The sequence below is a fragment of the Chlorocebus sabaeus genome, chromosome 9 (genome assembly GCF_047675955.1).
Source record: "Chlorocebus sabaeus isolate Y175 chromosome 9, mChlSab1.0.hap1, whole genome shotgun sequence".
Taxonomy (NCBI): domain Eukaryota; kingdom Metazoa; phylum Chordata; class Mammalia; order Primates; family Cercopithecidae; genus Chlorocebus; species Chlorocebus sabaeus.
The window spans coordinates 98577879-98592394 of NC_132912.1; the positions used below are offsets into that span (position 1 = coordinate 98577879).

Consider the following 14516-nt stretch of genomic DNA (forward strand, 5'->3'; position numbering starts at 1 on the left):
AGATCACACCACTGCACTCCAGCCTGGGCGACAGAGCGAGACTCTGTCTCAAAAAACGAAACAAAATGAAACAAAAAAGCCCAGGGACTGATATGTTTTAAAATCTTCCATGTGATTCTAATGAGTAGTTTTTATTGAAGACCACTGCTTTGAAGGGTTTCATACAAGGAAATGATGCCCAGATTTGTGTTCCCAAGATTCCTTTTGGCTGCAGAGCAGATTAGAGGAGGAGAGACCAGTTAGCATGCTCCTGCCATGGTCTAGGCAAGGCAGGTGAGGCCAGAATTAAGGCATTGTCTGTGGGGTGAGGGGAGGGGATAATGTGAAAGACACTTGGGTTGACCAGATCTTCGTGACAAAATTCCTTTGAGGACCTTTTAAGATTAAGATGGAACAGGTACCTTGGGACAGTAAATGCTGAGAGAAAACTCCGAATGCTTCTGTTTAAAGAGAGTGGTGGCCACAAGCCTCTCTTGGTGCAACTTCATACACAGAAAGACTTTCAGCTGTCCTGTACTCACTTCCTCTTTAATTTGTTATCCCTGTCCTCTTGCAGGGATCATTATTCTGCCTGCCTAGAGTACAACACAACATGGGCCATGGACTCACAGTGCCTTGGATTTGAATCTTCGCTCTGCTCTTAGGGTCACAGGAGTTAACGTCTCTAAGCCTTAGTTTCTCCACTTGTGTGATGCAGCTGATGATTCTTCTCTTGTAAGATTACTGTGAGAATTCAGTGAGATAAAGTACATGCAAATGTGAGTGCAGAGCAAAAGGCCTGCCCACTGCAGACACTCAGTGATTGATAACTCATGTCTTATCATTTTTGCAGCTTACCTGCCTTAGTGACAAATTGACAGTTATCTTTATTTTATTCCCACTGTTCCCCATTTGACTTGCCCTTGTGTAGTCCATTTCAGGTCAGCCCACCCCTGCTGATGATCCAGTCTTGTCATCTTCCTGCCTGACCTAGTTTGGGTTCAGCCCTGCTGGGGAGGTGGTGGCCTCATGCCTGGGCCACATGTGGCATAACACAGCAAGAACTCTTTATTGTTCTGATATGTTTACTTGCCCAGCTACCTAAAAGGTTATAAGCACATTGAGGACAGGGAATGGATTTCATTTGTCTTTGTGTGCATTTTATTTATTCATTGACTCCATTCATCCATTTAACAAATAGTCATTGAACATCAACTCTATTGTAGGCCCTGGCATATATTAGTGAGCAAGATGGGCAAAGTTATTATACCCTTGTTGAACTTATAGTCTAATGAGGGAGATAATCATTAATCAAATAATCATAAAATAAATGTTAAATTACAGCCAGCACAACTGATTTGGATAGTTGCTCCAGAGAAATTTGCTCACTGAATAGAGTAAGCACCTTGAACAGATAAAACTGCTCCCTCCTTGTATGTGAAGAGCCCAGGACCAGCCTGGTAGCCAGGCAGTGTCAGTGTGGGAAGCAGACCTCTGTCTCAGAGTTCTCTAGAGATCCTAGTTGCCCACTCTTACCCTCAGAGACTTCTCAGTTTGAACCTCCAGAGTGCAGGGCCTCAGAAGCTACATGTGTTAGCAGGCATCCTGGGGAATTCTCATGCCACTGCAGTCTATGAACCACTGCCTGTGAGACACAATGAGAACTTAAAAAAACAAAACAAAACAAAACATAGCCTTAATGAACTGAAGAGCCATTAGCTGTACCCAAGGCTTCCCCTGGGAAAGTACCTTTGTTCTGGTGGACCTAGGTGGGGAGGTAGCTTTGACGTCTGCTTGGTTCCCCACTTCCTTGTCTACTCATCACTGAACAGTGGCAGTTAGTGATTGTCAGATATTCCTTTTAGCACAAACATTCCACATTTTGGCACACACTGAGTCTCTGTCACACAAGCACCAGACTGACCCAATACCAAACAACTACCCTTCATTAAACGCTGCCTCTTCTGTGAATGCAGGCTTGGGGACCAGACCACTTTGATTTTAATTCCAGATATGCTACTTTCCTAGTTGAGACTTTGGGCAAAAAAATTCTCTCTATGCCTCCCCTTCTGTGTAAAAGCAAGATAGTAATAGTACCTACTTAGAAGATGGTTGTGAGAATTAAATGGAATAATACAAGTGACTTAATTGTCAGAGTGATGAGCACATCAGAGGTCCTCAATGGAGACTCCCTGCTTTAATGAAGAGATGTCCTGTGGAAGGCCCTTAGCTATTAGTGTGTCATGGTCACTGAACCAGTACTCTGCAGGATTTCCAACTTCTGTTAAAGGGGAATGACCTTTCTTCATGCATCTGCTTTATAAAAGTGCTGTTCTTCGATAAAGCATTTGTGATTTTATCTTTTTATGGAGACTTTGGAAAGATTTGCTCTGATTTCCAACCTCAAATACTCTTGGAAAATATTTGTATTATTTTTACTCTATTGGATTGTAATGTGTGTTTTAAAAAACAACATCTGCAGATAGATGGTGGTTGCACAACAATGTGAATATCCTTCATACCACAAACCTGCACTTAAAAATAGTTACATGGTAACTTTTATGTTATGGATGTTTTACAGCAATTTAAAAATAAAACAGTAACAGAACTGTGGTTTGTATTAAAGATCTAGTAACTCTAATTAAAGAAAAAGGAAAGGAAGAAAATGGTCTCTAAATGTTTATAGGCCCTGCTAGCATCTCTGCTGTCTGGTTTGTTTATAGAGTACTAGAGTCTTACTCAAAATTATAAGCTTTGTATATAAACCCAAGCTCACTGAGACAGACTGATGAGGCTGCTGAAGTTACCATTAAAGCTACAGGAACTTTTAAGAAAGTTTTTGAAGACACACTGCGTCTGAAGGGACCATGAGAAGTTAATGATCACACTTGTCTGTGTTACCAGATGTCTTAGTCTGTTTTGTGTGGCTGTAACAGAATGCGACAAACTTGGTAATTTATCAATATAAAGAATAGAAATTAATTTTCTCACAGTTCTGGAGGCCAAGAAGCCCAAGATCAAGGTGCTGGCAGGCTTGGTGTCTGGTAAGGGCCTGGTCTCTGCTTCCAAGATGATGCCTTGAACTCTGCATCCTCTGGAGGAAGGAATGCTGTTCCTCACATGGCAAAAGAGTAGGAGATAGCAAACTCACTCCCCAAACCCCATTTAACTGTGGCATTAATCCATTTAAGAAGAGCACTTGAATACCTAAATACCTCCCACTAGGGCTCACCTCCTGATGCTGATGCATTGGTGATGAAGTTTTCAACACATGAGTTTTGGAGGGGAAAACAGTCAAACCATAGCATCTGTCTTATGGGCTTTTTGGGGAAGGTGTAGGACAACTCCAATGGTACTACTTTGTATTAGACAATGAAAATTAACCTCTTTTAGGGCTGGAAGGAATTTAGGAACCATCCAGTTCCAACCCCCTCATTTATCCATTTGATTCAATAATTATCTGTTGAATTCTTTCTTTGTGCCTAATGTATAGTAGGATATACCGTCATGGATGCTGTATATACTGTGGTAAACAAAGTAGACCTGCCCTCATGTAGCTTACAAGCTAATAAGATAGATATTAATCAAATAGCTGCATAAATATGTAATTATACCATGTGACCAGTACTGTCTTTAGAGGGAAAATACAGGCATTCTGATCAGGAGGGTAGGATCTAAACTCAGGAGGTCAGAGAAGGCTGAGATGTCAAATGAAGGACTTTCTGGGTAAAGGCCCTGGAGCAGAAGCCATGAGACCTATGGGCAACTGCAAGCAGGCCAGTTCCACCATTTTCTGAATGAGAAGAGGGTGAAATATTCTACTTCTGTGGAGCCAGGAAGCAGGCTGACTGATGCTCTAGTTTCTCTTTCTTTCTGCTTCTAAAGAGACTTACCCAGAAGCCTGGAACTATATGACATTTGTGTAGGTAGAATTGTTTCCATCCTAAGGAGAGATCCGCCCTACTTCTATGTGGCCTCCAGTCTCAGTGAGCTTAGGGTCTGTTGTGCCTACATTTCCAGGTCTTCACCAAGGCCCCTGCATTGGTGTTTCTATGAACCAAGCAAGGTCACTTCTCCTGTTCCTCTTTCTGGACCACCACTTCTGTTCATGCAACCTAGCTCATGAAGATCATAACCGATCTTCATTCGGTTATGATCTTCATGAGCTAGGTTGATCATGCGTTATGTGCATAATCAAAAGCCAGCTTAGAACAAAATTGTATGCACAGTAAAATTACAACTGTATAAAAATAATATACAACTTTAAAAATTTAAAAATTTAAATTATATTTAGACTCATGGGGCACATGCACAGATTTGTTTCATGGGTATATTGCATGATGCTGAGGTTTGGGCTTCTAATGATCCTGTCACCCAAGTAGTGAACATAGAACCTGATAGGTAGTTTTTCAACCTTTGACCTCCTCCCTACCTCCCCTCTTTCGGAATCCCCAATGTTTATTGTTCCCGTCTTTGTGTTCATGTGTAACCAACGTTTAGCTTCCACTTATAAGAATATGCAGTATTTGGTTTTCTGTTCCTGTGTTTATTCGCTTAGGGTAATGGCCTCCAGCTGTATTCATATTGCTGCAAAAGACATGATTTCATTCTTTTTTATGGCTGTATAGTATTCCATGGTGCATATGTACCACGTTTCCTTTATACAATTCATCATTGATGGACTCCTGAGTTGATTTCATGTCTTTGCTATTATGAATAGTACCATGATAAATTTACAAATGCAAGTATCTTTTTGGTAGAATAATTTGTTTTCCTTTGGGTATATACCTAGTAATGGAATTGCTGGGTCAAATAGCAATTCTATTTTTAGTTCTTTGAGAAATCTCTAACCTTCTTTTCACAGGGCTGAATAAATTTGCATTCCCACCAACAGTGTGTAAGCATTCCCTTGTATGCACAATCTTGCCAGCATCTGTTATTTTCTAACTTCTTAATAGCCATTCTGACTGGTATAAAATGGTATCTCATTGTGGTTTTAACATTCATGTCTCTGATGACCAGTGATGATGAACATTTTTTCAAAAGTGTATTGGTCACTTGTATGTCTTCTCTTGAGAAGTGTTTATTTATGTCTTTGGCCCACTTTTTAATGGGGTTATTTATTTTTTTCTTGTTGAGTTGTTTGAGTTCCTTATAGATTCTGAATATTAGTCCTTTGTTGGATATACAGTTGGAAAATATTTTCTCCCATTCTGTAGGTTGTGTGTTTACTCTGTCACTGGTTTCTTTTGCTGTGCAGAAGCTCTTTAGTTTAATTAGGTCCCAATTGTCAATTTTTGTTTTCACTGCATTTGCTTTTGAGGACTTAGTCATGAATTCTTCACTGAGGCCAATGTCTGGAAGGGTATTTCCTATGTTTTCTTTTATGACTTTTATAGTTTGAGGGTTTTACACTTATGTGTTTATTCCAACTTGAGTTAATTTTTGTATATGGTTAGACGTAGGGGTCTAGTTTCATACTTCTGTATATGGTTAGCCAATTTTCCCACCGCCATTTTTTAAATAGGGAGTCCTTTTCTCATTGTTTATTTTTGTCAGCTTTGTCAAAGACCAGTTGGTTTTAAGTGTGTGGCTTTATTTCAGGGTTTCTATTCTGTTCCATTGATCTATATATCTATTTCTGCACTAGTATCATGCTATTTTAGTTATCATAGCTTTGTGGTTTAAAGTTAGGTTATGTGATGCCTCTGGCTTTATCCTTTTTGCTTAGGATTGCCTTGGCTATTTGGGCTCTTTTTTGGTTCTATATGAATTTTAGAATAGTTTTGTTTTTCTAATTCGACAATTTCTTTGGGCAATACTATGCATTCAAAAAAGACTTGGAAGGAAATAAATAAAAATAAAAGTGGTTTCTAATTGGTAGAATCTTAAACATCTTTTTTTTACTTCATTTTATGAGTGATATTTAAGAAACTTTTAGTACTCTTAAAATAGAAAATAATATTGAAATAATCCTGAGGGAGTGTCAGATCTCTTCCTTACCACCCAAATCTTGCTGTTTTCTTTAAAGGATATACTCATAGGGACTTTTGGAAATATTTAAATATGAGCTACAGAGAAATGTTGGGTTTCTCCACTGCTAGACTTTGAGACATTCACTAGCTAATGGCTTGTGAGCCCAGGAGGCAGAGAGAACATGAACATTCTCCAAACTTCTGGGAAGCTTTATTTACTGAAGCCCTTGTAGGCCTCATACACTCTGGAACATGCATTGGAAAATGCTAGTGTGGTGGAAAGAGAACAAAACGTTGTGGCTACCTGGGCTCTGATGGACATTGTAACAAAGAAAGGCAAACTCCCCAAATGCTCAAACTGAACTTTCAGTCAAGCTTTATCTGTCTCTCAAGCAGCAAACAATGCCAGTTTTTTATTCTGCAAGCCATTTTAGAAGACAAAATGTTAGCACAGTCGCACAGGTTAGCATGCTAGTGTACTGTGTACACAAGAGGAAATGCCCTCAATTTCTGCATTAAAATATGCTTTACCCCCTTCTCAAACACTTATCAAATGTGACGTAGTAAAAGCTTTTGTTTCTCAACTACCTCACTGTGTAAGGCCTTAGAGAAAACAAGCTGACAAAAGCAAGCCTGGTTCTTTGGCTCTATGGGAAGAATGACTTTCATATCAACAATGTTAGAATAAAATGTCCTGATCCCAGATAAAGGCTGCTTGCTGCTTATACCTTGCCAGTGTTTGTCATATGCTGCTGTGGTTGGAACATTTTCTGGCAGGAAGCAATCAGAGGCCTTGTTAGGGAACAACAGAATTTTCTGCCATGTAATTCCTGAGCCTTTTTCTCCACTCTGGGAGGTTTCTCACGGGTCCAATGGCCCCAGACCTCAGTCAGTGTTCCTCTCTGCCCACAGTGGCCACCACCTAAGCCATTTCTTGCATTCCTTTCACTGCAGGCCTAGCTGTAGAGGAGTCTGTCCAGCTTGCTTCCTTGCTGTGCCCAAAGCCTACAGGCCCTTTTCTTTCTAAAGGCATAATGCTAATTACTGGAGGGAATCCCCACTGTGTGTAACTAGGAAGAGAACACTGTGGAGGTTATGGCAGGTCAAGGGTCCTCATAAGGTCTGCACGGTGATACTCCCTGGTCTAGTGAAATGGAATAGGGTTTGACACTCAATAGGCTCTACTTTTAGCTTTTCCTAGTGGTCCAGGGAGGTCTCTTAAACCTATTTCTTGTCTCTTTTCTCCCTGGAGTCTCTTAGATTCATAGCAGGTGATATATATACCTGTTGCCACCTACATTTTCAGGTCTTCACTGGGGCCCCCCCATTGGTGTCTCCATGAACCAAACAAGGACATTTCTACTGTTCCTCTTTCCAGACCACTGCTTCTGTTCATACAACCTAACTTATATATGTAGGGAGATTCACATATACACACCACACACACACACACACACACACACACACACACACACACACACAGCTAAATTAAGCATTTTTAAAGTGGCAGACCACATTTTGAGGTCCGCAGCTTAAATAAGCAGCCATGTGACAAGAGTTATTGGCTCACATTTCAGAAGTGTCTCCTGTTTCTCTTCCTTTTGCTTCCCCATTTACTTCCCTCTATGTTTCTTCTCTAAGGAAGATTAAAAAGTACATGTGCCATCATGCTCTTCTCCCAAGTTCATGTCAGATGTCGTTACTCAATCATGGCATTTTTTAATCCTGAGTAAGCTCAGGGATGTAACCAAAGATGACTATCAGTTTATCAAAATGGGCATTGAGCAGTTTACTCCTGGGTAAATACCCCCAAAGAAATGAGAACTTATTTCAACAAAATGAAATGCACATGAATGTTTCTGGTGGCTGTATTTCCAGTCGCCCCAAAATGGAAATAACCTGAATGTCCATCAACAGCTGAATGGATAAAAATATAGTATATCCATATAATGAAATACTCTGCAGTGATGGAAAAAGATGATCTACTGATACACACAGTTTGAGTTCATCTTACATAATGTAAAGTGAAAGAAGTTAGACATAAAGGAGGCATACTATGTGAGTTCATGCATCGCAGTTCAGAAACAGGCAGAACTCATACATGGTGGGAGATGTTAAGACAGTGGTAACTGACTGAGAGGGGCACCAGGAAGCCTTGTGAGGGCTAGAATGTGTTTTGTATCTTGATCTGGGTGGTGGTTATATGGATGTGCACATATACAAAAATTTATTTAGGTGTATGCCTAATATTTGCGCACTTTACTGTAGCTACCCCTCATTTCATGTCCTTAAAAGGGGGCACCAATTTGAAAATTATTGCCCAGCCCTTGCTTCTGTGTTTCTGGATATAAAGTCTTGAGTCTGACTTTGATTCATGTCCAGGCTCTGTCACCTATCAGCTGTGTATCTTGAGGAAATTACTGAACCTCTTCATACTTTAGTTTCTCACCTATATAGAAGGGGTAAAAATAGTACCTGCTCTATAGCACTGTTCTGAGAATTTAGTTGGATAATTCATACACGTTGCTTCATACAATACCTGCCTGGTACATTTAGTGCACTTGTGAAATATGACATGGTGACTTGTTCTTTCTCTTCTGATCATCTAGTTCTTTCTCCTGTCATCTATCCTTCTCCTCTGCTAACTTTCTTTCCTCCTTTTTTCTTCTTTTCATCTCCCTCTACTCGTAAAGCCAAAAACATGAAGTTTAAGTACATATATTTTAAAATATATTAAATACAATTTTACAGTTGTATTCATAATTTAAAAGTGAGTGCATTTACTGTTTTCTACACCTCTCCTTAAAACAAACTGCATTTATTGAACTAAAATTAGATGAAGATATTTATTATATCTTACTGGCACTCAATGGAGTAACTCAGTGGTTCCCAAACTTACCTGCACATTAGAATCATGTGGGACCTTATAAAAATTTCAAAGCCCAGGACACATACCATATCAATTAGATCACAATATCTGGGTCTAGGACACAAGCATCAGTAGCCGTTGAAGCTTTCCAGGTGATTCCTGTAAGATTCCAATGTGTAGACAAATTTGGGGACTGTAGGTTAATGGCTTTCTGTTCCTTCCACAGTGTCTCAGCTACTTCAGCATGTGGTTCTGAATCTTGGCTGCATATTAGAATCACCTAAGAAGCTTCTAAACAATACTGCTTCTTGGGCCCTGTTCTACATAAGGTCTGAATATTTCTAACATGCAACCAGCATGAAGAGCCCCATTCTAGTAGGGTTGGTATCCTGGTAGATTTTGTGATTGGAGTGACTCCAGTGCCATCTCCTCAATGTTCCTCTCAAATACTTTCTCCTCATGTTTTTGAAAATTCCAGTCCTTTCTCTTGCAAGCCTAATATGGAGATGAGTGATGTGATACTGATAAGTTTTTGGTCTGTTTTGCTTTCAGTATGGGATTGTGCTGGATGCGGGTTCTTCTCACACAAGTTTATACATCTATAAGTGGCCAGCAGAAAAGGAGAATGACACAGGGGTGGTGCATCAAGTAGAAGAATGCAGGGTTAAAGGTAAGATGAAGACCAAGGGAAGGGGAGGCCGACAGTGGGGCATGAGAACATGAGAGGTGTATGGCCAGTAGAACACAAGAGAAAAAGGAGCCCCAAGCATAGGAAGCCAAGTGAAGAACACAGTGCAGCTGCTATTGTTATGTTATCGTTACATAAATCATATTGAAATCAGTCCTTAATGATCAAACCCTAAGAATAAACACACATAAATATAATTAATAGTAGCTCCCATCAACAGAACACTTCTGCATGCTATGTACTTAGTACCGAACCTGTGTTACTTCATGTATTATTATACTAATTTTTGAAAAATGGGGCACTGAGGTTGAGAGAGGTTATACCACTTGTTTGTTACTCAAGCTAGTAAGTGATGGGGCTGCGGTTCAAACCAAGTTCTGCCTAACTTCAAGTCTACATCTTAGCCAGTGCTTCTCAAACTTGAAACTGCTTGAGCTTGTCAAAAACACAGATGATGGGCCCCATCCCCTAGAGTTTCTGAGTCAGCAAATCTGGAATGAAACCTGCGAATTTGTATTTCTAAGAAGTTCCTAGGTGATGCCGATCTGGCTGGTTCAGATATTGCTCTCTTAATCTTTGTACCCTGATCTACAGCTTGGAAGACATTTTTCAAAGCTTTCAGGCTCTGTTTAGGGAGGAAAGACCAAATTATAGGTTCTTAGGGCTGGGAAAAGGAACTTACAGATCGTTTAAATTTTGTTTCACAGAGAAGGAAACAAAAACCTGGAGGATTAGTGCCTTGAAAGTAGCAACAGAATTGAGACAAGAATCTAGGTCTCCTAATTACACTCTAGGCTTCCTGCTACTCTGAGCTGCTGGATTATATATCAATAATTTTTTTCTTTTAAGGTCATAATATAAGTTAGAATGGTTGACATTCCATTCCGCTTTCACTCCCTTTACCCAGTACCCCACCATGCACCATTGTACCACAATCTCTCTGACTTTTCTCTCTCTCAGCCTTTTGAGCTGGGAACCCACTGTTTATTTTTAGTCAGACCAATAGCCTAGATCCTAGAAGATAATTGATTTTTAGTTTGATAGGCTATGGAATCCACTAATTTTCATAGTTTATCAAGAAAGTAGTACAGAGGAGATATTTCCAAGAGAGCAAGTCATTCTACCCAATAGCCCATCAATACTGAGACTTTGGTTCCATCAATACTGAGACAGTACTTCTAGCCTTTCTTAAAGCCCAAAATCCCTCATTTTGTTGGCTTTTATTTAACCCACTGCCTTCCATTTTTAAAAGTTATTTTAAGGGCCGGGCATGGTGGCTCATGCCTATAATCCCAGCACTTTGGGAGGCTGAGGTGGGCAGATCAGAAGATCAGGAGATGGAGACCATCCTGGCTAACACGGTGAAACCCTGTATCTACTAAAAATACAAAAAAATTAGCTGGGCATGGTGGTGCGTGCCAGTAGTCCCAGCTACTAAGGAGGCTGAGGCAGGAGAATCGCTTGAACCTGGGAGGCAGAGGTAGCAGTGAGCCGAGATCGCGCCACTACACTCCAGCCTGGGCAACAGAGCAAGACTCTGTCTCAAAAAAAAAAAAAAAAATCTAGACGATATCTTTCTTCTGAGACTTAACCCATGAGCGTTTGGCCTAACAAATGCAGGATTTTTCCCTCTCAAAAGAGAGAGTTCTCTAGTTAATCAAATATTGAACACAAATTTTCTGAATCAGAACAATTAGCTGGTAAATTAGAGCTGATTTTCTCATGGTTATTAGGCTGTTTGAAAACCTGTGAATGATCTGGATAACTTATTTAAATAATTATCTTTAAAGCAATTACTCTGCTATGAAGCACTGATAGTGTAGATGTTTATCTTAATGTGAGATGAAAGTGTTGATATAACTTCAAAAAGCTTAAGGAATCTTGGCTCTAATCCTCCATAGCAACAGTCGGTTTTGCTCTCAAACTGGAAAAACAGTTTTGCTAGGGAGGCAGGATATCAGAGTGGAAAAGTCACCGAGGAGATGTAGATTCTGTTTCTCTTTCTTGTAATAGGAAGCAGCTCCACCTCAGAAACTTTAAGGTGCTGGCCAGGATCAGATAGGTAGTTAGTAGCAGCTTTCATCTTTTCAGTAAAAGGCAATTTGTCTGCTGCTTAATTTTTATTCTAAGTGTCATCTTTAGATCTTTTAGGAACTAGTGTCATTAATTACAATGTTGTGGAGGAAATATCAAAAAGCAGCTAATGGAGTAGCTATCTATAAGATTCCCATTAAAGTCTGAGAACGTTATGCAATTGAATATGAAATTGCGCCATCCAGTGGCAGAATTATTGAACACTGGACAGACCCAACTTAAAGTTTGGAAATTAAATCCTCTCAAGGCTAGGTCCAGTGAATTACCCTCTAAGTACAATAACCTAATGTATAGTATATCAGGAAATTGTTTTCTTGTATTTTTTTCAAAACACCATATTTTGATCTACTATTGTTAAGGTATGTTTTATAATTTTTTTTAAAAGATTGTTATCTTCTACATCTTTTCCTAGGTCCTGGAATCTCAAAATATGTTCAGAAAGTAAATGAAATAGGCATTTACCTGACTGATTGCATGGAAAGAGCTAGGGAAGTGATTCCAAGGTCCCAGCACCAAGAGACACCCGTTTACCTGGGAGCCACGGCAGGCATGCGGTTGCTCAGGTATAGCAGCATGTAGGGACCAAGAGTATCTGGGAGTTAGGCTTGGCAGTGAAAGAGCCTCTGAAGCTATGGGAGAGGACCACACTCCCTAATACCCCAAGTTCTACACACCCAAGTCCATATCTAAGAAAGGAAATTTCAGTAAGTGAATAAAATGTCCAAACTCTTAGCATATATAGGGATAGGATTTTATGTATGTTTTTTTAAAAAAAAAAAAGCCCCCTTGTGCATCTCTCTATGGGGAATTCAAGAGGGATGGGGCATAGGGAGAGAAAGACTAGGCCCATATACTCTGGGGTTTGGGGCTACAGACTTAGCTACTCAATAGCTAGGAGGAAGAGGATAAGAGGAGACTCATAGACATCCCATATCATAAATATTCACAACTAGCGCATCTTTATATCACTTGATACCTGTGTGAATTATTTGTTCACTTGTTCATTCATTCAGCATGTAAAGCCTGCTCTATCCAGAATATGAAAACTCAACCTTCAAGGAAATCAGTTTCAATGCAGGGTGATCAGTGTTTTAATAGAGGAGTGCTCAGAGCTGCTATGGGAGCACATTTGGCCCTGCCTAGGGTGAGAGGAGGTCAGGAAAACTTAGAGGAAGGGATGCCTGAACTGAACCATGAAAAATGAGTTCGAGGATCGGGGAATGGCTTTATCAGCAGAGCAGACAGCATGCATTCAGTAACTGATGTTTATTCAGCTCCTATTATATGTCAGGCACTGTTCTAAGTACTTAGCATACAACAGTGAACAGGACAAAGTCTCTGACTTCATGGAGCTTGTGTTCTACCAGATGTGCAAAGGTAGGGAAGTGTGAGACGCATATTCAGAGGACTGTAAGTAGTTCTGCCTAGATAGAAGATAGGTGAGTAGTGTAAAATAATAATGATGATAATAGTAGCAGCTCATATTTATTGAGCCCTTCCTATGTTCTTAGCACTGCGCTAAACACTTAATTGAACTGTCATAACAACTCTATGAAATTAATTATTGTTAACAAGATACGGAAGCTGTGGCTTACAAATGTGAAGTAACTCACCCAAGGTCACACACCTGGGAAGTGGTGGAGCCAGGATTCTGAGTGGGATTCTGAAAAGGAAGGGTCCAGGTCACAAAGTGCCCTATGGGCCATGCTAGGAAGTTTGGAGTTTATCTTAGAGAGAGTAGGAAGCCATTAAAAGACACTACACAACTCGTGACACTGGTAGAGAAGATGGATTGGAGGGGAGAAAAGCTGGGGTAAAAGGAAGGCAGTTAGCAGGTGTGGAAGCCATTTAGATGAGAGATGACAGGGGCCTAATGCCAGCTGGAAGGTAGCATCCTCTCGCTCAGAGACTCCCAGTGTTGCGTAGCCTAGATCTTGGAAGCAATTACATCCCATCTTCATTAAGACAAAAATGGAAGATTCCTTCTTCAGGTCTCAAAGTCTCAAACAGACCCAAGAACTGAGTTACAATATGGGGAAGATTTTTCCCAGGCTGGCAGCAGAGGAGTTTGGATGTCTATTCCAGGTCATTTGCCACCTGTTTCTACTAGAACCCTAATTAAAAACCTGGAGCAGAGTCTGGCCATGTAACCAGCTAGGAGCCACCCACAATAGCTAATGTAGCACACAGCAGCTTCAGGTATGGTCATCAAACCATACCCAGCTATCACCACTATGGTAATTTTAAGAGCCTTTGATAACTTTTTGAGCCAGGGAACTTCAGAACAAAAATGGTATTTTTAAGGAAAACCAACCTATGAAAGGATTGGAAGGATGTGGATTTGGAGAGAGATGAACAAAAGATTAATTCTGCCTCATCCAAAAGAAGGGTTCCTTGGACAGACATATGCGAAGATCCCCATCTCTCCATTTATTCCAGTGTATTATGATTCACTTCTTAGTAGCAGTGTGTGGATGATATAGCTAAAATGGGTAATGTAATTATTAAAGCAAAAATGATAACCTCAGCTCTTGCTTTGTACAGGATGGAAAGTGAAGAGTTGGCAGACAGGGTTCTGGATGTGGTGGAGAGGAGCCTCAGCAACTACCCCTTTGACTTCCAGGGTGCCAGGATCATTACCGGCCAAGAGGAAGGTGCCTATGGCTGGATTACTATCAACTATCTGCTGGGCAAATTCAGTCAGGTGAATATCTCACAGCATCCATGGAGGTGGCTCTCTGGAGGCCAATGCCATTGCTATCTCAGGCAGTACTTGGGTCACTAGCCAGAATGAATGAATGAATGCTGGATGGATGGATGCATGGATGGATGGATGAATGAATTTACTGTCACATTTGTAAGGGTCACTAGAGGTGTAATTCTCTTATAAGACCTTCTATTGGGAGAATAA

General features: G+C 40.3%; 1 protein-coding gene and 1 long non-coding RNA gene across 6 annotated transcripts in view; one reads left to right on the forward strand and one right to left on the reverse strand.

The window, feature by feature from the left end:
* The window catches only part of ENTPD1 (ectonucleoside triphosphate diphosphohydrolase 1), a 173636-nt gene that overhangs the window by 139587 nt on the left and 19533 nt on the right, over positions 1 to 14516 (forward strand). For all 3 annotated transcript variants that reach the window (XM_038009352.2, XM_073019214.1, XM_007963683.3), the window contains 3 exons: positions 9376 to 9493; positions 12018 to 12168; positions 14150 to 14309. In XM_038009352.2, the coding sequence (XP_037865280.1) occupies positions 9376 to 9493; positions 12018 to 12168; positions 14150 to 14309 (429 nt within the window). The remainder of the gene's footprint in view (positions 1 to 9375; positions 9494 to 12017; positions 12169 to 14149; positions 14310 to 14516) is intronic.
* The window catches only part of LOC119627954 (uncharacterized), a 170901-nt gene that overhangs the window by 103384 nt on the left and 53001 nt on the right, over positions 1 to 14516 (reverse strand). The gene's annotated exons all lie outside the window — the stretch shown is intronic.